The sequence below is a fragment of the Telmatherina bonti genome, assembly GCF_933228915.1.
Source record: "Telmatherina bonti genome assembly, chromosome: 21".
In the NCBI taxonomy this organism is placed as follows: Eukaryota; Metazoa; Chordata; class Actinopteri; order Atheriniformes; family Telmatherinidae; genus Telmatherina; species Telmatherina bonti.
Window position 1 is genome coordinate 7496196 of NC_136630.1, and position 24430 is coordinate 7520625.

Below are 24430 nucleotides of genomic sequence, written 5' to 3' on the forward strand. Positions count from 1 at the left end.
ATTATGTAGTTTTTGTCATACGTCAGAACCCTTCCCAACCCTCTAAAGAGGAATTAAGTGATGACCTGTTTCATGTAAACGTTCATGTGGAATTATTATTTTCATGTAAACTTGTAGGAGAATACGTTAATTCCGAATTATTAATTCCGAATTAAAAACACATCATGAAACCGTGGCCAATATGGGGGAAACCGTGGCCCTTGGTAGAGGTTTGTGCTCTCTCAGTGCTTTTCTAGTTTTCTTTGTTTTAGTCTTCCTTTGTGTTGAACTCATCACACCGTTTTAATGAGCTACGCAGTGTTTTCTCTACAATTTGACAGTTTAAACATATTTGCTACCATGACAACGAGCGCTACATTTCCTACAGAACCACCCGGACCAGACTCTTTGTAATCCTTTCATCGTAACTCTTTCCAAGTCTTAAGCTGGGAGCTCAGAATGATTTTCAGAGCCATTAGAATCGCTGCAGTCGTAAATTCACCGGTGTGGAAAACACCAAGACTGTCTGCTTTGATTAAGTCTTACAGAAAAGAGCAAGAAGACAGCGATGGAGAGAGGAGGGAGGAAGAGGAGCGTGGTGCGATATGAAGACACGCCGCCTTCTAAACGGGACAATAAAAGTGTCTGATGCTGATGTCTGTATGTAGGCCAGTTTGCAGAAACGAAGATGCAGAGAGGCTGCAGCCTTAAAAAAGGCTTCTGATGAGCCTCTTATTTCATCCACAACCGCAAAGCAGAAAGTTTGGGGTGTGCTGTGCTTGCTGCAGCACATCTGTGTATATGTGTGTGTGTGTGTTTGTGTGTGTGAGTGAGATCAACAGCAATAAAGAAAAAAAAATATGCCAACGTCAGAGTAGTTTCTTGCTCTCTCGTCACAATCCCAAGGAGAGAGGAGAGATTAGCATATGAGAGGAAAAGGCAGAGGGTGCAGGAAGCAGCGAGATTAAAGCTCCTGATAACAAGAAGGAAAAAGCCTGGAAACCTCACAGGACACGAGTTTCAGCATCAATGAAGATACTCAAGTGTGGACTGATAGAAAATTCTTTGGCCAAAAGCGTGTGAACATCCATTTGTTCCAGCTGAAAGACCCGAGCTGCAAAGCCAGAAAGCGTTTTATTCATCAGACACTGCATTTCTGCTCAAGAATCCACCAAAACATGAGAAATTCACACTGCACTACACAAACACATCTGACCTTTTAAATAACGTGTTCCGCTTCCTGCCAGAGGTGGCGCTGCATTAAGAATTACCGAAGGAGAGGACGAGACGCATGACGAAGAAGACAACTCGCTCAGCTATCGGTGAATGCAGGAACTCCTGTTTCCACCACGTCACACCAATTAATAATTCGTAAATAAACACTTCGGAATCATCAGTATCAGTAAAAGCATGTCGTTACTTAATTCGACTTTAAATCAGCGGGTTGGGAAAGGTTCTGACTGGACAGAGGGCGGATGTGAGGTATTGACGTCTACCAGAAACAAAGAAAGTTCTCTTCCTGCTTCTCGTCTTTTCGGTTGTAACATGGAAAACTGCACAATAAGTACCAGTTTCGTCTTCATTTTGATTATTTTAAACCGCTTCACTTTTTTTCAGCAGCTGAGAAGGAAGATAAACTACCGAAGACAGGAGGCAAAACAACGTGTGCATCATCGGGACTGGACAGGGTAAGGAGCATGCTCAGAACGATAGGAACGAAGGTTTACATGACGGAGGAATTATTTAGTTTGGATTTAAAATGTGAATAAACCAGCATTTACTTTGGAATGAAGTTTAATTCCAGATTGACTTTTATTTGGAATTATGTTTATTATTATCGTCATTTTTAGTCAGTTTAGAGCAAATTTAACTTTATTCGTAATTTTAAAAAAAAGAAAACTCCCATGTAAACGTGGCCAGTGTGAGTGGTTGTTTGTGATGGACCGGTGACCTGACCAGGGTGTACCTGCCTCTAGTCTCCTAATCGCTGGTAGGTAGAAGCTCCAGTATTCCTATGACTTTCCCTGCAACACCCAACTGGAATAAGCAGGAATAAAAACTGGCTGAAAATGAGAGAAGTTCCTTTACAGACGGTTCATTTAACAGCTTAAACAAGAACAGAATTTTTTTTTTTTAAATTTAGCAATACATAAAAACAATGATTAATGTTTGCATCAATCCAGTTTGATATTATTTCCTCTAATAATACAACAAAAATTTAGAAAAAAAAAAAAAAAAAAAAAGGTGAAAATGCGCATAACCGCTAAAACATGTTACATTCTTCACGAAAAGTAGCAACTTTTTTCTTGAGAAGAAAATTACATCATTTTGTTCTCGTGAACATGATTTAGGACAGTTCTGGACACATTGGGCGGGCAGAACTTTTTTCTTGTGGGGCTATTTGTAATTGGTGATTGGTCGGACATTTGAGGTGGGCGTGGTTAACATGGAAAGCACGGAGCAGACAGTTGTAGGTATAAACGGACCAATCGAAAGAGAATTTCCTTCTTTTCCAAAGTCTCGCTTCTCGTGAAGGATGGAACAAGCTTCAGCGGGAAAGAAAATGAAAACATGTAAAACATGGAGCTGCTTTACATTCTGGCGGTCCTGGGTTGAAGTTACTTCCACCAGAACTTTTACTCTCTTCTCCCACATCAGACTGAGAGCCATTTCTTACCGTCAGAGCCGTCTATCGCCCCACAAATGCAAATGTTTCAGTTGAGTTTACCCACAATGCACTTCGCTTTGTCGTCCGCTTCCTATATTTGGTACGACAGAAGCGACCCAAGATTTGCAGTTTTAAAGGTACAGTCTGTAACTAATTTGGCTTTTTAACAAAAGTCAAGTATCGCTAAAATGTATTTTACCAAAATCTAGTCACAATCACCTCCAAATGAAAGCGTTCTCATAGCTCAGGATTACTTGCCAAAAGGGGACAAACTTGTTAGGCAATGACCTCCGCAGCCACTAGATCTCAATCCAGATGATAAATCTGCAACAACGGTGTGATGTGATCATATTAATACGGACCAAAATGGCCGCGGAATGTTTCCAACACATACAGCATTAATAAGTAAAGCAGTTTTGAGACAAAAGGAAGAAACCCAGTAGTAGCAAGATGTACTCAGTAAAGTCACAAATGAGTTTTGTCTTCATGCCTGTATCTAGTGGACTCTAATGTTACTGAGAATAAACAGAGAAACAACTTTTACAGCCCCACTGGCTTCCAGCTAGAAACTTTTTTCAATCATCTCATCAAAACAGCATGTTCCGTTACTTTGAGAGACTCATCGTGGAGCTCGTTCCTCTCAGACACACAAACACACAAAAACACACACAGACAGACAATGAAAGAAGGAATAGTCCTGTATGAAAGGTTGCAGACACAAATAAATCCTTGCAGACACACACAGACCTATACCAGAGCGCTGAATGAATCAGTCAGCCTTGATTCAGACAGATCCGACCGAAATACCTCATGGAAGTAAAAAACCTGTTTCCCCCCAGTGGCTGTCAAGAAGTCGGCTAAAGCACCGAGCTGCTTGTGCTGTTTTTCACAGCAAACAAAGGAAGACAAATTCCTACGTGTGTGAGTATGTGTGACTCAGACAGCAAATAATTTAAGTGGGGGGGGGGCTGCTGTCACAAAGTTAGGAGTTTATTATTATCAGAATCAATCGGAGATGGATCTGCATGGGTTTCCGCCTCCCTGTGTCCGGTTTGCAAGTGCTCTCGCTCTGATTGGGTCCTTCCAATCCATCATGTAAATGTAAACAGAGTGATGAAAGAAACGAGCTCTCGCTGCTCCAACGCTTCAGTCCGAACTGTCGCTCAGAATCCACAGCCAAGGAGACGAGGAAGACTCTGGAACCTCGTTTCTACAACAGCTAAAGCTTGTTCCATCCTCAATGAGAAGCGAGAACTTTGTTCCTGCTCTCAAGGCTGCAGGAACAACAGAAATGTTGTTTTCGTCAAGTCTGTTTATTTTCCACGAGAAGCTTCGTCTGCAACGGGAAGGATCCCTTTGGGCGGCGATGTCTGCTTTTATGTGCAATAAACCCGGTTATTTCATATCTAAAGAGAAACTCTATCCATTCTATCCAATCAGCTGTTTTACGAAAACAATCTGTTTCACCTGCATGTTACGACTGCGGTTGTCATGTTGTGTGTGTCCCAGCAACGACAAATACTGGCTGTAGCCTTCCCAGGATTGGGCTGCCTCAGCAGACGGGTCGTCGGGTCGGGGCATGATTGGCTGTTATGCTGCCCCTGATTGGGGGCTCAGAGGGACGTTTGTTATTTTAGGCGTTTTCTCACATTAAGGTTACATTTTATCGCTGATCTGTTTTAAATCAGTCGTTTTTTTTTATTCGATCCTGTTGCGTTCAGGAACCCTTGGACTGGGCACAACATAGAAATAACTGTCTGCTTCATGCTTTCCATGTTAACCACGCCCACCTCTAATGTCTGACCAATCACACGATACTTCTCGGAGCCCCACAAGAAAAAAAACTTCTGCCGTTCTGACGTGTCGAGAACTGTCTTCAATCAAATTAATGAGAACAAAATGGCGTCATTTTCATCTTCTCGAGAACAAGTAAAAAGTTCTCGCTTCTCGAGGGGGATGTAACGAGCTTAACTGGCATCCCAGCAGCTTTTTCTCATTAAGTAACAAATGGTATCCATGTAAACACAGACAATGGCAACATTTGTTTATATTTCAATAAATCTTAGTGCTGCATTTGACAGTTTCTGGTCTATAAGCTGCTAATTTTTCCACGCGCTTTGAATCCTGTATCCTGTAAACAATGATGCCGCTAATTTATGGATTTTTACTGGCAAACGAGTCATTTTGTGCTTCATACACACCTTCATCATGGAAAACACACAAAGAAATGCAGCCTTCAAGTTGATTGATGTGGCTGATGAGGGAAGAAATAGAGCTGCTGCAGTGCCGTGCAAGGTGCGGCTTATACAAACTGGTAAAACAATGTTGGCAGACAAAGACGTGCAGTTCCACAGGGGTCGACTCTGGGACCTCTTCTTTTTAACACCGGCATACTCCCACGTGAACAAACTATGAAAAGAACAAACTAAATGAACTATTTAATTATGCGGATGACACTCAAGTTTACATAAATATATTGCCAGGAAGTTGTTGTCTTTAGAACCAAAGAAAAACAAAAAGACAATTTCGCTCGGTAAACCAAACCAAAAATCTAATAGAATTAGTTATAAAGTCAGCCTCACATCACATCTTTTTTGTTTTTTTAAAGAGCTGATGTGTCGTAGCAGTTTAGAAGAATTTATTAATCAATTCTCTTCAGCAGACTGGATTATTAACAGTCTATATACTGGTCTGCTGTAGTCGTTCAGGTTCCTGCTGCTTGAGTCCTCACAAACACGAGATCATATTAACCCACTTTTGAGACAAGTTATTGTTGTGGGACGGTCCACATGTATGTCCACATATACGCCCCATTAGCAAGCATGTGCTTTAGTTCATTAGACTGTTAAAGAATATCATATGTTGATAATTATAATAAATGACTACGTGGATCAAATGTTGGATCAATGTGAATAAATGTTGAGGTTAAAGTTTCCAACATCCAAATGAGATTATTTAAGTGCTGCTGGAGTCCTCACCAACACTGTTGGTGAGTAGATCATATCGGTCCACCGCTGAGGTCTTTACACTGGATGCCCGTCCAACAAAGACACCATTATAAAATACTGTTTGTCAATAAGCTGCTTTTAGTTTTTATGCATCTTTAATCCAGAAAAAGATCCCACAAAACCACAATTTGTGCAAACTCTGGTGCCTTTTACAGGATGTAAATACAGTGATGATTTTTTTCCCTTAGGATGGAAATTCTTGCATGTCTGTTCCAGAGATGCATCTGCAGTTACAGGTAAGTTACAGGAAAACCTTTAAAACATTTTAATTTTCGGTTAACTGTTGCTTCAGTTCTTCACAACAATGCCAATACGGTGGAAACACTCAGCGATCAGCTGCAAGCCTCTACAGATGATCTGAAATCTAGAAATGAAATCTGTTTGGAAATCACACAACTCACACTGAGGACAGACAGACAAGCAGATGCTCAGACAGACAGACAGCCTGAAGCTGCTGGAAGCCACGCTTCCCCCTCATCAGTCACAATCAGTCACTCACAAACACTCACACACACACACACACACACACAACTAATCTTGGCATCATTACCACCTTTTCTGTGTTTGGGATTTGGCCTTGAGACTCAGGTCACAATATGACGGGTGGGGGTGGGGCTGAAGATGAACAAAATCATTACAACAGTCAGTAAAATTAAATACTTTTATAAAGTAAAACTAAGATTCATTCTTACAATCAGACCGGCTCATATTGTCGCACATATTCTGATATAATTTAACACCAACCTTAAAGCTGGATTAGGACTTTTTTTTTTTTTTTTTTACTCTGGGTGAAGTGCTTCCTCGTCCTGATAGTAGTCTGTACATTCTGTAATCATGAACAATAAGAAATATAGTTAGACCCCTCAGTTTACTGTAAATCTGTAGAAACTTTGACCAATCCAAACGTTCAGACCCAAATGGAGTTGTTCATTTCTTATATTTCGTAGCGTCTTCTCCCGGCTCCCCTCCTCCCCCTCCAGTAGAACATACCTGATAGCCACACCCTGCATATAAAAAGCGTGTTAGGATGAAAATACAAAGTAGTGAAGAAGAAACTTGGAAGGCAAACATGGCTGAGAAAATGCAGGAAGGATTTCCCGACCCGGCTCGGTTTATTTGCCTCCTCCTGCTAAACAGCCGAGAACGAGAAAATCGTTGGTGGAAAAAGATACTTTATTCATCCCCAAGGGGAAATTCAGAGTTCAAGCTAGCTCGTCCAAGGTCAATCATACAAACATGTAACATTCATGACAAAAGAGCAATACAGAACTGAGCTTAAGCTTAGGCTATGCAGCTATTATACCAGCGCTGCCTTACAATAGATAGGAACAGAGATACAATAGGATCATAGGGGTTCGAGGGCAAAAACGGCAAACTAGAAAAGCATTTGGAGAGCGCAAATGTCCTCCAAGGCCTTTAAAAAAGTTCTAAACAGTGATCCGGATCACCACCAAAATTAAATCCGTTTTTCCACTATATATATATATATATATATATATATATATATATATATATATATATATATATATATATATATATGTCCAAAAACTCCTTAAAACACAACCTCCTTGGCGGAGGCAAGTAAAAAGTCTTGGATCTCACAAGGAGCAACACCAGAGGGGGAGGAGCCAAGACAGGGCGCCACTTTCACATCTTCCTAGCTCCCCAACATGACCTGCCCCAGCTTTAACTAACGCTAGACTTTCAGACAGGAGTTTACAGGCCTGCTGTTTGCAGGTCACTCCTCATGCCAGGTGTTCTTTTAAATAAAAAGTGTTGTTTTTTTTTAAAAAAAAAAAAAAAAAAAAGGAAAAAGACAGAATAAGTTTGAGTTACAGATTTTGACTAGACATAGACATGATAGATGTCACTGTGTCCTTCAACAAGCCCTGGACGCTGAGTCAGAAAGTTACGCAACGTGTCTTTAATGCGTTAAGCTATTGTTGGAAGACGGTGCACATACGTGTCCACACAGATGCCCCATTAGCAAGCGTGCGCTTTAATATTTACGCTGGGATAGAATATCATATGCAGATAATTATAATATCCAGGTGGTAAAAAGTAGAAGTCTTGTCCAGCAGCTGTTCCAACCAGCAGTAAACCAGCTGAATGCAATCAGTTCAGCTCTGCTGCAAGGTAGACGAGCCTGGTAGAGAAAACACCTGTTCCAAATGCACAGGTAGACCAAACAACATGGCAGGACTTCTGCTTTATGGCACCTGGATCATGCACCTCTGATAAGTTGGATCATTGGGAATAAATGTTGAGGTAAAAGTCACCAAAAGAAACATGAGATTATTAATGCTCCTTTCTGACAATACTCACATTTTCATGCAAAACTTCACAAGAAGAATATTTAATCATTTTCTCAAAAGAACAAAAGTCAACGCTGAATCAGTGAATGTCGTCAGCTCCGCCACATGAGCTCATCTGATGGACTCTGAAGCAACAAAGGCGTTTTTTCAGGCGCAGAGAGCTCAGAAGATACACTAGCAAAAGTATAATTCAGATCAGTTTATCCTCATTTTACCCAAATTAAAAATAAATAAACCTGGTTTCCAGCAGGAGGTACTAAAACCAGACAGTCCAGTAACAGATGAGTAGGGCTCCACTGGTAAGAAGAAGTAACAATGTGACACATGAGGAAACAACATGAGCTTACACAGGAAAAAAAAAAAAAAGACAAAAAAAATAATCCAAGCAAAGGTTGTTTTTTTTAGTTTTATTAGACAGAATGAAGAAGCCAGAACAGGATGTTCTGATCGGAGACAGGAAGGTCTTATTTGGAGGCATCTGCAGAGACAAGCAGGAAAACTGCAAGCGGAGGGGGAGTTGAAGTGAGAAGGCGACAGACAGACAGGAAGAAAGTAACAGGAATGGCAGAGCGCCTGTCTCAGGAGGACACCGAAGCTGCTGCTGCTGCTGGTGATGATGAAAACATTTTCACTTTCACATTGCCTGAGCCGCACTCGAACTTTAGGAATTAAAGCAGAGAACGGTGATGTTTTGTTTCCTTTGCACTGTGTTCATGGACATGTGCGGTAATGGCAGCACTCAGCAGCGAAAACACCACATATCCAGCCTGAGTGGACGTGATCGGAGAGACGTATAACAGGTACTGAGGAGTGAAAGTGGAATAAATGAGCTGCAGTTTTGCAGCCACAGGATGAAAACCAAGCCCACCACCTGCAGAGGTGTAATAATCTCTCCTCAACATCAGACAAATGGAAAGAGTTCAGAAACGGGACAAAGTGTGTGTGGAAGTGCACGCTTGCTGGTTTTTCCTCTCATCTGTGAGCCTGAAAGTGCATCTTTCTGCACAGCTCTATCCCACCGTGGACACAGCAGACTGAAGCAGCATGTCTGAACTCAGAACACAGAGTTGACACGAGTGAACTTAACTTGAAGCTGTCGAAACGCATCATTTAAACATGACTCTGCGTTTTGCTCCATGACGGAGCTACTCTATCTTACTTCTCTAATTATCACTCCAGTCAGATGATCAATTGTTCTTTTAAAAGACTCTGACGTGTTTTGTTGGAAGAAAAGAGTTTTCTTTAAGGATATAATTTCATAAAATGTGTGTGTTCACACAAAACGCTGCGGTGCGTTTGCAGGCAGGGCTGCAACGCTGCCACAGACACACACCAAACACGGAGAACGAGACATAAAGCGTGTACGGAAATCATGTTGGTGAGATTTAAATGAGAGGTGGAGGTACAGCATCACCTCTTCAGGAAAGGTGTAAATGGCTTGTAACCATGGAAACAAAGCAGCGGTTTTATCAGGTATCATTCATTTCAGGACTCTGTTGCAAAAACATGTTGCAAAAGCGCCAAAACATCCAGACAGTAAAGCATATTTAGTAAAAATACCTAAACTTACCCTCAATATATCTTTCAATCTCAAGGCACAGTGGACGTATGCATGCTGTTAGCAGCTGCTGGAGGACAAGTGCTGTATGTTTAATCAAAGTAACAAACAAATAATAAATCAAACAAAACTTGAAGTTAAAAAACAAGAAGATCTTAAAGCTGCACAGGTTCTATGCATCACAACCTGCTTATCTGCAGGATTATTCTGATATTCTGCATGACTTTAGCATGTTAGACAGAAACAGCGGTGCAGCCTTATTATATTTACACTAGAATACAAGCTTCTCTTTCACTTAGAGGAACTAAATCTCCTCTTGATGCAAAAACAAAGACTGTGCAACACAGAAAGTTCATTTCTATAAATTACACTAAAAATGAAGGAAGTTAAATGTTTTTATTTCTTTGGTTTCAGAGCAGCGAAGAACAGATTATCACCAAATCCAGTCAGAAAGCCTCCAGTTTCAGTTCTGTTTATTTATTTTAGCAGTCTGAGATGCTGTTTTCCTGGTGACCCATCATCTCTGCACAACTGCTGATGAAATCTGTAAACAGATTTGTTTAACAATTCTAGAAAACAAACAGTGAAAATAAGACAAACACGTAATTTAACCTGCTTATTGGATGAGAATGTTACTTCACGTCATGATTTTTGTGATAAAAACAGCCGTGCTGCACAGCTGCTACACGACATTCATATCAGATGATGATCATTTATTTAATAAAAAATAAGTTTACCTGTAAATAAAAAAAAAAGGATTGTCACAGTAACTCAATTTTCCAGCATCACTTCCTGAAATAAAACTGGAAAACGCAGCTGCTGGACGGCTGCTTGGGTCTCATCTGTTACACAGACTGGTGCACGCAGATTTTCACGTCGCTCTGCATCTCCCCAGCTCCTCTCAGCTTCTTACACTCCATCACCTGCTGCTATCACATTTCCAGCAGAGCTGTTAGCCACCTGTGCCCTTCTGCTCTGTGGCCCCTGAGCCCACAAGCCAGACCTCCTGATGAGCAGCATCCTCTCCCAACCTCCACAACACACTGCAGCCAAAGCAGGCAGCAAATGATCAGCTGGATTTAGTCTTTTATGTCAAATGCACTGAGCTGCAGTTGTTACGGCTTTAAAACCTCATGTTTCAAGTTACGTCCTCGCTCTGAACAACAAATTTAATCTCTGACTGACCCGTTAAACTGCTGTGACACTGAACTGCACGTCTTCGGGCTCTTACAGGCATCATTAGACTCCTCCATATGTCCTTGTTGCAGCCGCTGACCTTGTGCCTTCCTGCTGCTAATGACCAGTGTGTCTCAATGATTAGCACCATGAACACATGGTGCATGAAAGCTCCACCACTTAGCAAAGCCCCCCCCCCACACCGCTTCATGCATGTGGCAGCAGGTTGAGGACGCATCATACTAGTATGCTGCACCTGCACACGCCTCATGCAGGGATGAAGGTGAAAAATAGACAGCAAAGAGATGTAAACATGGCGGAAAAAGAGCACGCCAAAAAGAGTCCGCATTTCAAAAAACGTACGCAGAAATCAGCAGAGAAGAACACAGAACTTAGAGTTTTATTTAAATCTGCCAGCAAACATGTTGATTAGCTAAAATACTGACATTACTTCATAATAAACATCTATTGCAGCTCTATTGTTCTTCTTACAGATCATGTAAATTAGCTGAAAACATTAAAACCTCTCGGGAGAAGTGGAAAAAGGAAAAGTTTGGAGCTAAATTAAATAAAAACACAGAGACAAACAACTGTTCAACACTGTGATATCTGCACTCCAACGGCCTCCAAACTCATCGGATCTCATTCCAGATGATCTGCAGCAACGGTTTGATCCTATCAAGCCAACATGGAAAAAGTCTCAGGAACGTTTCCAACTCCTTGTTAAATTAAAGCAGGTCTGAAGGGGTCCAACCCAGTAACAGTAAGCTGGATCTGATAGTTAATATGTCCATTTCTATGTCATTAAAGACGCATTACGTAACTTTCCGACCTTAAAAATCTACGTCCCGGACTTGTTTGATGACACAGTGACATCTATCCTGTGTATTTCTAGAGCCGCTGCTGCCCAGCAGCGTATTCAGGCTTAGGAACCGACACTAGACAACTTTTACATCCAGGACATGACGTGACGTTTCGCTTCACGGCGTAATAAAGAACTGGATGTTCTGAACACACAACGTCACTGATTCAGTAAAGAAACACAAGAAGATTAAAAGAGAAAAAAAAAAGACAAAACAATGGTCATCATAAGATCGTCTTCTGCTGGCTGGAGAGAGCTAACGGGTCAGGTAGGATAGGAGGTAGTGATACATTTACAATAACTTGACTTGTTAAAATGGTTCTGCCCAAAGTTTTTCATCCAAACACTGAAGTTTGGAAAATAAAACCACTTTAAAGCCACAATGACATCTCTTCTCTTCAACATAACCCTCCCTGTGGTGTTAGATGCTGTTGCATTCTCATCATGCATGAAAAAGTGAGAGGTTGAGACTTATAAAAAGTCTGAGAACTGCACAGAAAGGATGAAGTGTTGCAGAAGGAAAAGTGGGAGGTGAGACGTTGTGGGAGGAAAACAGGTGAGGAGAAAGAGGAAAGACATTTCACAGCTTCTGCTTTGCAGCTCAACTTAAAGATGAAAAGGTGCGAAATATTCACACCTGGCATGTGCACAAAAAGCACTGTAAAGGACCATAGATCTATAAACTCTACATTTCTAATCAACTTTTTTGCCAAAACTAGCGATGTTTGATATTATGGGCATAGAAAATGATCAGTATCGGGTTTTACCTTTATAATGACACAAAGTTTACACAACATGCACATATTATATATCAAACTCTTCATCTACGTCTCCTCTAACTCAAAATGACAAAATATAAGATGCCATGTTATCCAGATATTTATAATTGTTTGGCACAACTTGCTCCAAAAATATCGGTTGATATATGTATTGGACAGAATTACTATATCGAACAGCCAGTATCGAGCATCTCGAACCAAAAATGAACCATCTTAAAAAGGACTGACCCTCGATGACGAGCATATTTCTGGTGGGAAAGGTACGTGATAATATTTGTGTAATATCCCTCCATCTGGTAGAATGTGACTATTGTCCATCTCAGAGGCTGAAATACAAAATATTCAGATCTGAAGCCACATAAAACTGTAGCTATACAAAACACATGTCAAATCCTCCATGTTTAACTCAAAACAGCAATCAGCAAGATATGTAATCCTTCCAGTCATAACTACTTCAGCAGCTTGTAGAGCATCATGGCTCCTTGCATGTACAGAGATATGGGGGGGTTGTTTACAGGACGGAGGTGTGATGTGAACACACGTCTCGTCAGGCAGCAACAGGAACAATAATCCACCCCTGCAGATGTTTATGCTCATCCACGTTCAGCATTTTCACTAAAAATTGATCCAACTGCTAAATAAAAAAACCCTACCAAAATAATCCTGCAGATTCAGAGTTTCCTGGTGGTTTTTTCTCTGGAATCTGCTCTGTCCATCTCATAAACGTCAGAACACACTCTGTTCTTTCTCTCAGGTAGAACCGCCTTCCTGACGTGAAGCAGGAAGCAACGCTTTGTGTGCTTGGAAACAGCTGCTTTCCTTTGCAGAGAGAGAGGATCAGAGCGAACTGGAACTGTGGAGAGGTGGGACGAAGCTCTGTGAGGCTGACAGGAAGCAGGTCTGCTCTAACTTACTCCAGTCACCTGACAGATGGTATTTAGTTAGTGTCACACAGATAAAACAATGTGGACTTAAAACTTCTGTACATGTAAAGAAAATCAAGTGAAAATGTTGATCTGTTCTGTCTGGCAGTGGCGGCTGACGGCGTCGACCATCACGTTCTCCTGCCGTCCCTGGAACTACGTGCCGTGTGCTTCAGCGCTCCCAGTCACATCTATCGGGAAGGACTTTTCAAAGGAACAGTTTAAAAACTTCCTTAGTTTTAATCCAGTTATCTTTTTTTTATCATCCTGGAGGTCTTTTTTTTCTAAGATATTACATTTCATTTGAGATAACCTGCAAATTTATTTGTCCTTATAGTGTAACTATTATGTGCATTTCAGGCTAATTTATTTTTATTTCTGAGACCAGAAGGGCTGGGATTGATCGTTTTATTGTCACAAATCACTTTATTTACTTCAGACCGACCCTCTCCGTAGGCTGTCAGATCAGCCTGTGCACAAAACGAGTGGATTGAGACTCTTCCGCATTAAGCCCCGCCCCCCGCCACTGCGCTACATCGGGAGCGCGCACCGCACCTGCTTTCACCGTCATTGTAACATCTCATAAACAGAAGGATTAGGCTCATAAGAACTCAATAAAAAAAACAAAATACAATGTCAACACATAGCATACAGCCCTACATGTTGGAACCTGAATCAGAGCCTGAAAACGAAGTGGAAAACAGCAACCCACAGCAACGAATGCAGCAGGATGTCTCTCTTTGGTAAACTCACCAGCCATCGTTGGAAATAACTTTATCCCACGTTTTCCACCCGCCTGATGTATTTGTACATGTCCTTGTTAACCAGTAGAAGGTAACCAAACACCGAACCTTATCCCCCGGGACGTCACAAGGATTTCCAAGTAGAAAAAACTCTCTAAAACGACGCGTTCTTCTGTTGCCATGGAAACCGAACGGAGAGCGTGCTGGAACTCAAACTCAAACTCAAACATGCGTTTAGGTGATAAAAAATAGTGCCGTTCACATGTCTGATGAGGATTCAACACTGTAACACTGTAGAAAGCTCAGAAAACTCCAAATACCATCATAGCACCCCTTTAAAGACACTACAGAACTGTTGCCATTTTCCCGCCAGGCGCCCCCCATCGACATCTAATCCAGCCTCCATCCTGCTTCCTACCTGACCTGTTAGCGTTCTCCAGCCAGCAGAAGACGATCTCACCACGACTCTTGTTTCGTCTCTCTCTTTTAATCTTCTTGCGTTTCTTTGCTGAGTCAGAGACGTTGTGTGTTCAGAACAGCCCGCTCCTACGGACAGGTTAGAGAAACCAATAACCTAACATGCCGTGTTTGGATGGTGGGAGGAAGCTGGAGTACCTGGAGAGAACACACACACACAGGCCTCCACACAGAAAGGCCACCAAGGCCAAGGATCGAGCCAGGCCACAGGGCTAACCACTACTCCACCGTGCCGTCCAAACCAACTGTACAGATCTTCAGTGTTGGAGCAAAGAAACATCTGAAACCTCCAGGACTGTGCCTCTCGAGGACCAGGACCCCGACGTCTTACAGGACAAGCAGTTGTTTTAAACGTTGTAGACATGTGAGGACAGAAGTCCCATCTTGCTTTTCCCAGTTGAGTCTCCAGTTGAGTTAAAAATGCAGCAGCACATCTGCTGACTGGTGTGAAGCAGGAGCAGAAATCCCAGTGCTGCCATCTCTTCGCTGGCTTCCTGTCGCACACAAGACCCCAGTTTGACTTTGTAGATTTGGAGTCATCGGTGGCTTCACACCTTTGTTTCATGCTCCAGCAGGAACCGTGAGGTCCAGTTAACAGCTGATTTTATTCACTCCGATGGTAAAACAAACCTGGAGGTGACAGAGACTCTGGAAAAATCCGTCTCCAAATAAGATCAGAGAATTTTAAATCTCTCCTGAAGATGCGCCTTTAACTGGTGCTAAATAAGAGTCCATAAAGGTAATATTTACCTGTTTTAACTAGTAAATGTACAACATACAGTATTTTGTCTTTGACCTCCAGTTAGCATCCCAGTTACTTCTTGTAAAAACTTCTTCAGCTACACAGGAAGTTGATGCTGAATGAACAGACACACCAAGAGGCAGAAGAACGAAGCTACGTTTAGACGTTGGTGGTGGCGTCCGACTTAAGAATAAACCCATTGTATGTTCTGCATGTGACACAGTCACTGAGTCATCTGCAGGTTCATTTACTAACAACGGCTGGTTTTCTTCCTTGTGTCTGATTTAGCTTGTGAGCTCTGGGTTTTCCTGATAGTTGATGGCTTCGTCCTCCCGCAGGGGGAACATGACTCCAGTGTGTATAGGTGTATGGATGTGTGTCTGTGTAAGCGGGTGTGTATGCGTGTTTTTGTACATGCAAATGTATGTAGGTTGTTCCCTTTCTCATTCTTTCTTTTTTTCTCTCTCTCTCTCTCTCTTTTTCTCTCTACGGGATGTTTTCTGTTTTCTCTTCTTTTCGATTCTCTTTCTGTCTCTCTTCTGTCCTCTCCGGTCCAGCGGTACAAACTTTGTAATGCAAACAATTGTGCAAAATAAATAGAAAAATATAATTAAAATCCAGAATCAAGGGAAGCATTATATCTATGATGCTTCCCTTGGCAAAGTAAATTTGCCCAACAGAATAGAGCATCCAGAAAATCCATTTTGCCTGCTTAAATGCTGGACAAGACAAAAAAAAAAAAAAAAGAAGAAACCCAGAGGCCGCACACCTCGAGGAAACAAGAACACGTTTTAATAGTAGGAGGTTAACAGTTTTAAAGCAGGCAGTGATGAGGAGTCTGACAAACAAAACCCGATGCAAAACAACTGGAGACAGCTGGAGTTGATGCACCAGGTTCCCTTTTGGTACGGCATCTCTGTAAACACGCCTGTAGCTTCCACTTTTTAAAACCACCTGATTTCTCATCAGCGAGATGCAAAGAAGCAACGCAGTAAGGTGAGAAAAGACAAGCTGAGAAGCCACAACAAAGTGCATTCAGGATGGAAGTAAACCTCCTCTGCTGGACCATCCCTTCCCCTTCTAAGCCGCCGGCTGCAGCATCATCTGCTTCTGCTGCTCGCTGTGAATCACGACGTTTGTGATGTGCACTTACTTTCCACATGCTTCCGCTCATGATGGCGTGAGTGAATGAATGGACCGGAGGAGGCGCCTGGACAGGGTGTGTGTGTATTTGTGCGTCAGACTGTGTGTGATGTGGGCCGACGACGGAGTAAAGACAGAATGTAGCATCTCTCAGTGCAGGGCGAGAACATAATGACACACACAGCACAGACTGTGTTACATGAGCTTCTTCTGCAACTGATCTATGACTCAATCTCTTCCTACGATTCCTGCTTTGTGCCTCGTTGCTGCACGGCAGCATGGCTCTGCAGGAAACACTCAACACTTTCAGCAGAAACTGATTCTATGTAAGTCGTTCAGTGGAAATATATGATGCTTCATTGATAGTGTGTACAAAGTAAATAACATCTAAATCTCTGTAGGATGCACCACAAATGCCTCCTAAACGCCATGCAGCTGAAACAACACCTCATTGAGACATTTCTGTCTCAGGAGGTCACATAGACTTTGTGCTGCAGATGATAGCCTCCATACTTTGTTTCAGAACAAGCTTTGCTGTAGTTTTTACACCCTGTAGTGTTCAGCTTGTTCCATCCTCCATGAGAAGCCAGAGCTTTTTTCTTGTTCTCGAGGCTCTGAGAAGAAAATGACATCATTTTGTTCTTGCGGACGCGTTTGAAGACAGTTTGACACATCGGGCTGGCAGAACTTTTTTCTTGCGGGGCTCCAAGAAGTATCGTGTGATTGGTTGGATTTCTGAGGTGGGCGTGGTTAACACGGAAAAAGCATGAAGCGGAGTTGCTGCTTCCATTTTACTGTTTCAGATAAAACAGATTGTTTTGATAAAACAGCTGATTGAGGTGGTGAGAAAGTACCAACATTTTTACATGTGGCATTAAAACACTCGGACCCAGCCGCGTGCACGACCCGCCCTGCCGCGGACGAAGTTGCTCGTTAAATATGAAATTAGAAAAGCACTCGGAGAGCGGAAACCTCCGCCAAGCACAATGTTAAAGAATCCTTTTAAAACATTCCTGGATCCAAACGGTGAACCGGATCACCACCAGAATTTAATCAGTTCTTCATTTTAGCATTTCCAACAACGCTTGAAATTTTTAACCAAATCCCTCCGTAACCTTTTAAGTTATCTTGAGCAAAAAGGCGCCAGAAAAAACATAACTTCCTCGGTGGAGGTAACAATAAAAAGCAGACCCCTCCCCGCTGCAGACGTGCTTCTCGTGGAGTATGGAACAAGCTTTAAGCTGCATGACCAGGAGAAATAAGCAATATGTTCAGAGACAGCTGCTCATCCTTCATCGTACTCAAGTTTCTATCAAACTTTGGCTGGAGAGACGGTCAAAGATGTGATTTATGACCATTTACAACCAGAGGCTTATTCTGAGATTTAGCTGAGACAAACAGTCATGGAGGCATCTAGTAGGACTGATAGAAGTGAGACAAGAGGCCAGGCTGTCAAATAAAAGATTGCAAAAACAATGGCGTGTATTACAAAGAGACTGGGTCCCAGTACTGAGCCTTGGGGCCCCCCAGCAGAGAGGTGATGGCATGTACAACCAGAGAGGTGCGGTTTGAAACATGTGTAACCTCCAGACCATCTCAGAGAGCAGAGACAGGAGGATGCAGAGTTTAGCGTCACATTTTTATCAGAAAAGTCTGATATAATAAAAATATACGTCTGTCCTGCAACGTTGGCTGATTTTAGGACCCATTTCTGACAGGAGAGACGTGGAATAGACCATCTAAAACAGATCTGGGTCCATAAAACTGAAGAATCCTGAACGTTTCTGGTCATGGCAGAAATAGGTAAGGTGCTTGACAGGTCTTGACTTTAAGCAGAAGTGCCTAAAAAAGCAGCCTGCTGCTGGTGTTCAGGCTTCTAACGGGATGAAACTGTAAATCAACAGATGCTTGTGTACAAGATACGACAACTGTGTCAATGTTATTCAATATATACTGATATGAACATAAAAGTAATTTTTTATAGCCTTTCTACCAACATAAACTCCTTCCTCAGTCTCTCTGCATGCATTACTCACCTCTTCTCACTTTTCACACTCACATTTCACAGTTTCTCCCTTCACATCACTCTCCACCCCCCAACCTTCGCACTTTTAATCCTGCAAACAGACTTGAGATGTGAACTATGGAGGTTTGACAGCCGCAGTGGGTTTTTTAAATCTACAGAGCCTGCGTGCACTTTGTCCCCTCCAAGGCTTGAAATTTTCTCCACATGCTGAGAGTGGGTGTTGGGCCGTTTTACTGACAAAGACAGGAGACCTTTCTCTATTTTTTCTGAGCAAAAACAAAGTCAAGAATCTCAAGAAACTCTAAAACTGTATTTGAAATTAAATAAATCTATTTATATTCACTTTTATGGAAAAACAAACACTAATAAAAATAATATAGTTCCTATGGCAACTGGCTCTGTGGATCAGGTTACAAATATAATAAATATTAATCTTGCACAGGTGTGTAAAACTGGCAGCGACACCAGATAACATTACTCGCAATTACTGTTGCCGTGGTAATGACAAACAAGCTGGATTTAACCACATTCAGAGGAATGTGCTAAACTCTTGTCAGAGTGAAGAAGGATGATTATCAGCCTGAACAGTAGGTGGCACTGCTGGGAAAATACATCTGATCTCTGCAGACTATAATAAGCCACAAAATTTAAAGTAATGAAGGTCTGAAGGAAATATAACTTCTGATTTAACACAATGGGCAGGATACAGAAGCAACAAGATAAAGTTCTATTCATTCATAAAAAATGTCTTAAACTTCCTTAAAGCTGGGTTTATGATCATCAAATTATCATCTGTCGATGTTCATAAAGAAGATATAAATCTGGAAAAGAAAGGGGGATGTTACCAGAGTCATAAAATGCATCTAAATAAGGCAAACTGGGATTAATGGGATGAGAATAACCACTTCCCTCACATGAAATAAATCAGATTTAGACTTGATAAATGCTGGAGATGTTGGAACTCTGAATAAAAACATATCACCATCAAACGCCCCCAAAGATCTGCTGAAGCTCCAAACAATTCACACCACTTCCTCACAAAACGTCCACGATGGTGGCGTTGCCTGGCAACAGGACTTCAGACAGTACAGCAAAGAGAAAAAAGAGATTTCTTGCTAATATTGATTCATGCCAACCCCAGTTCCAGGAAGCAACAGCTGGATCGCCGCATGTTCCTCCGTGTCTTCCAAACTGAGCAGTCAGTCTGCTGCGGAAGGAGCAGGTGATGGACGGGTGTGTGTGTGTGTGTGTGTGTGTGTGTGTGTGTGTGCAGAGGGGGGGGGGGTATCGATTCTGGGATGACAAGTGGAAAGGGAAGCTTCATGAATCAATACACCCTGCAGCACAATCTTTATCTCAACCTCGATTCCCAGTTTCCATCTTATGCAGCACCACCTTACTGGTACGGTTATGGTAACGGTGTCCGACGCCGAGTTGGTCGTCTTTCACATCACATGGGAACACGGAAAGTTTTGTGGCCTTGTTGCTTTATTTATTTTGATCCACAGTTTCCCAGGAACTCACACAGATGTAAAATCAGACAAACCCTCCCTGCACCGCCATCTCCTTACCCCCCCCCATCTCACTCCCAGCCTGTTTCCCCGCATGGCTCTCCTCAGAAATCCATAAATATGTATCCTCCACTTTCCTCCAACACTTCTTCTAACAGAGTGAAGCAGAAGCTCTTCACACTCCTATTGGCTGTCAGTGACATCACCTGTGCAAAGTGTTGAGTCAGACGCTGGCGTTCGGTTTCTCTGACACTCTGCTGCCCCCGTGTGGTCAGACAGAAGACTGCAGACACCAGACACACCAGCTGTAGGTGAAAACCTCCTGGACACCTTTTTGTTATTAAACATCAGCTGGAAAACACTGAGCTTAGATCAACTCCCATCCCATCTGCTCCAAACCTTTACTGTAATCACATTAAACTGGCTTATGTTGAGTCAAGCCGTCTAAACGGACCATTAAGAGTGAATTAGGCCGTAAGCTTCCTGATTATTGAGACTAACCGGATCATGTTGAGGCTGATCTCTACTGAACGCTGGTACTACCTGCCCTCTGCTGTTCACAGGTCACCACATCAGCAGAAACTGATATGTTAGTGTTGGAGCCATTTAGTTCATATTGTTGGTAAAATATTGCTGTTTAATTGTAAGATATGTTTGGATTTTAACAAGTTTAATTAAGGACATTTAAGATTGCTCTGATTGGTTCTGCCTTAATAAGCCATCTGTGAAGCTTAGGTTTCCCTTTTTCTGTTAATTGTCGCCGTGGAGCCCAGAGAGTACACTAGTCTTTCACCATGCTTAAGTGGATTTACTCAAAAGGAGTACCTTTATTTTTTGTTTATTCTTTTTTCTCCTTCCCCTACCGCTGAAAAGATTCACTAAAGAACATAGAACCACGCATTTTTATCTGTAGCTATCTTATAAGCTTATAAATAAACGTTGGCCTAAATAAAATAAACTGCAATTGGAAGCAGTGGCTGGTCTTTTCTTTTTTGGCGTTATATATATATATATATATATATATATATATATATATATATATATATATATATATATATATATATATATATATATATATGTATAGTCTATGGTTGTTGGACACAGGTCACATGACACAGGTCACATGACACACCCACGCTCACAGTATGATAGAAATGATTGACAACTCCCATTTATTTCCGTTAGCAAGAGCATTAAAAAAAACCAAAAAACAAAAAAACCCATAATGGACTCAAAAGGAGGAAGGAGGAAAACGGAAGAAAAAGAAAACGGATGAAGAAAAACGGGCAAAGGATAACGGTAAGTTACTAGTTGTCAACGCATTAGTCCTGTTAGCCAGCTAGCATCGGATAAATGCTAGCCAGCTGGCTAATATTTTGTTCGTGATAAACTCAGTTTTTCTTGTTTTATTAAAGCTGGGCTATCTGCCATGTTGTACGGTAAACTGATTTAACATTTATTCAAAGCACACTTCTCTCGTAATTCCTTTAGGTGGATTTCCACGTTAGATTTTCCTGCTCAAAGTTACTTTCCTACGAGTCAGAATTGTAATTAAAATTATTTTCAGTTACATTTTGCTTGCAGAAACTGAATTTCAAGATATCTAAGAATAAAACTGTATCAGTAAGAACCAAGTTTCAGGTTTCCACAAATCTTTAAGTGGAGTTTTTAAGTGGCCGCTTTTAACATAAACTATCTTGGATCGAAATGTATTTCAGATCTCTTTGATTCAAGTATTCCTATTCAAAATGAACATTTTAGATATCTTCTTTTTAATGTATGATTTATTTATAATTTTTTCCAAGTACAAATATGAAACATTGAAAGACAATGACAGTATCAGAAGAAGTCATGGGGCGCATAGCTGCACATACTAAGTATTATCATACACATCTGATACATACACCAGGACAACAAAAGAGAAAGAAAGAAGATAAATAAATAAATTAAAAAAAAAAAAAAAAATTAAAACAAAATAAAATGGAAATTGAGACAAGAGTGAAACCAAAAAAAAAAAAAAAAAAAAAAGAAACAACCAGACAAAAAAAAAGGGACCACAACAACAAAGAAATATGTGCTACTACCAAAATTATAGAGTGTATGGGTTACATTTTAGATATCTAAAATAATATTCTTACTAAATCTGTAAAGCACTTTGTGCTATGTTTCTAACATGAAAAGTGCTTTATAAATAAAATGTGATTTAAAATTATGTAGGACAAATGACGTCACATGCTGCAGTCAGCGCTCTGTCATTGTTCAGTGGAAGTTTTCTCCCACATATTTTACACATAATGTTATTTCAGCCTTACTTAGGATTAATTCACTTGTGTGTCTTATAGGCTCGTGATTAAAAGCGTGTTACTGTTTCATAATTCAAATAAATATTTGATGGAAATATTTTATGATGGTAACTATTTTAGATTATTGTGGCAGTGGATCATTTATCTTAGTTTTATTACTTTAATCAGCACAGTGTGCAAACTAATGCAAAAACATTTTGTAATTGGGTAAAAGCTTTAAAGTGACACTACAATCACAATGTTTAATATAAAAAACAAACAAATTTTATTTTCCTGTATTTCTGCAACATCCCTATAATAATAAAATAGGAATATGCACTCATGATATATTTTGCTTGATAATCTAATGATCTTTATCTTCACAGGAACAAAATATTTTGGAGCCCCAGACATTGATCCTGCTGTCTGCCAGACTGTGGCTTTAGCAAAGCTGAAGCTCATTAAGACCTACCTAAGGTCATCCATGAGACAGCATTGCTTTACTGGTCCTGCAGGACTCAGCATCAACCATGAAACGGGCAAACAGCTGTTATATGAGGACATCATTGACGATACACTGTGACTATGTGTGTTATTATTAAGTGTTATGCTGATAAGTGTAAGTCTAAGGTATTTAAACATTATTTTAAGTGTTGGTCTGTTGGGTTTTCTTATTTAAATTAAACATTTTTATAAATATTTAATATTTTCTATTTATTGACATATGGACAATTATTTTTCTTTGTATTATAGTGGGTTTTTTTTTTTTTTTAAAAACAGTTTCAACAGTTTATCAACTTAAGATGTTTCATTTTACCCCCAGCTCATGAAGTATAATAGATGCTGCCATCTCAGTTTAGGAATCTCTTCATCACAGTTTGACAAACAAGAGGCCCCCAAACAGCGTCTTGCCTAGGGCCCCCACAAAGCTAGAAACAGCCCTGGTCTCTGCAGCTGGAAGAGGACCCTCATAGTCAGCCCCACTCTAACAATTGACTTACTTGTATGTTTACGATATTTCAATTTGATGAGAAGACACCCAAATTTGTTAAATATTATATAAAAGCAGAGGTGAGCTAGGGGCTCTTAAGGCGAGGTAAAGAAAGATGTAGATCTCAAACCTGTTTCCAACCAACACAATCCACTTTCACTGCACGGACAATGGATGCTGAGGGAAAGCTGAATTCAGGTTCCCTACCTTGCGGCTGGTGTAGTGGGCGTGTTTGGCCAACTTGACGTTGAGTCCTTGGAGGAAAACCTCATCGGTGACTTTGCCCACGTTCATACAGGCTTCATCCAGAACTGAGAAGATGCCTTTATGCTGCTGCTCCACCAGGTCTACAATGATCTGATTGTTGAAGTAATCGATCTAATAACAGAGAAAGAGGAAATTAGAAGCTAGAAAAAGAAACTATTATTTTTATTTGACTTTGTCAATTTGTTTTTGGGAGTGGTTTGTTTTTGTTTTTTGTTTTTTTTTAATAGTCATACCAGCCTAAAGAGGCTTATTTGTACCACAAAACACACACTTTTACATACATCAAAAGTTCTACTGGCTTGAATTATTATAGCAAGTTGACGTAAAGTGGTGCCATACATATCCAGCTGAGTCGAATTGAATTATTTATTAAAAACTACAAAAAACTGCTGTGAGCTCTAATGGGTACTACTGTATGTATATAAATACATACGTGCATTTCAAAAGTAAAACGCCCACATACCCCCTATGTGTCCTCCATGTTGGGATGGTCGTTAGGCAACTCATCCACTAGAGGGCAGTGCATATTTCAGAGTTCTGTTTTGTCTTATTTCGTGGTTCGATTCCTTTTTATTTTATTTTATTTGTTCTTAATCTGTTTATTGTTTAAAATTTGTTGTTTGTTTTTATATTATACATTATTTATTTCCCTTTAATTGTTTTATATTCTTGTGTTGCTTTGTCCAAATATGTACAGCACTCTGCTGAACGGTGGTTGTTTTAAAGGTTGTTTTAAGTTTTATTTGAAATGGAGCAAACAGGGTCACAGATCATAATGTTGCACATTCAGAAAAAGACGTAAAATAAAAAAAAAGGCAGCGCAGAGGATGGACGTTGTCTGTGTGACCATTAAATACGCTGCAGCAGCTTCTTCTGTGGTCCCTTGGCTAGCCGTATGTAAGCACTATTTACAGTGGTAATGCTCCATTTTGGAACTTATCTCTTTGCAAATTCTCTGCAAACTGACTGAAATACGCAAA

General features: G+C 40.8%; 1 protein-coding gene across 2 annotated transcripts in view; it reads right to left on the reverse strand.

Moving 5' to 3' along the window:
- myo1d (myosin 1D) overlaps nucleotides 1–24430 on the reverse strand; it is a 165546-nt gene that overhangs the window by 97525 nt on the left and 43591 nt on the right. For both annotated transcript variants that reach the window (XM_079261359.1, XM_079261360.1), the window contains exon 11: nucleotides 23391–23561. In XM_079261359.1, the coding sequence (XP_079117485.1) occupies nucleotides 23391–23561 (171 nt within the window). The remainder of the gene's footprint in view (nucleotides 1–23390; nucleotides 23562–24430) is intronic.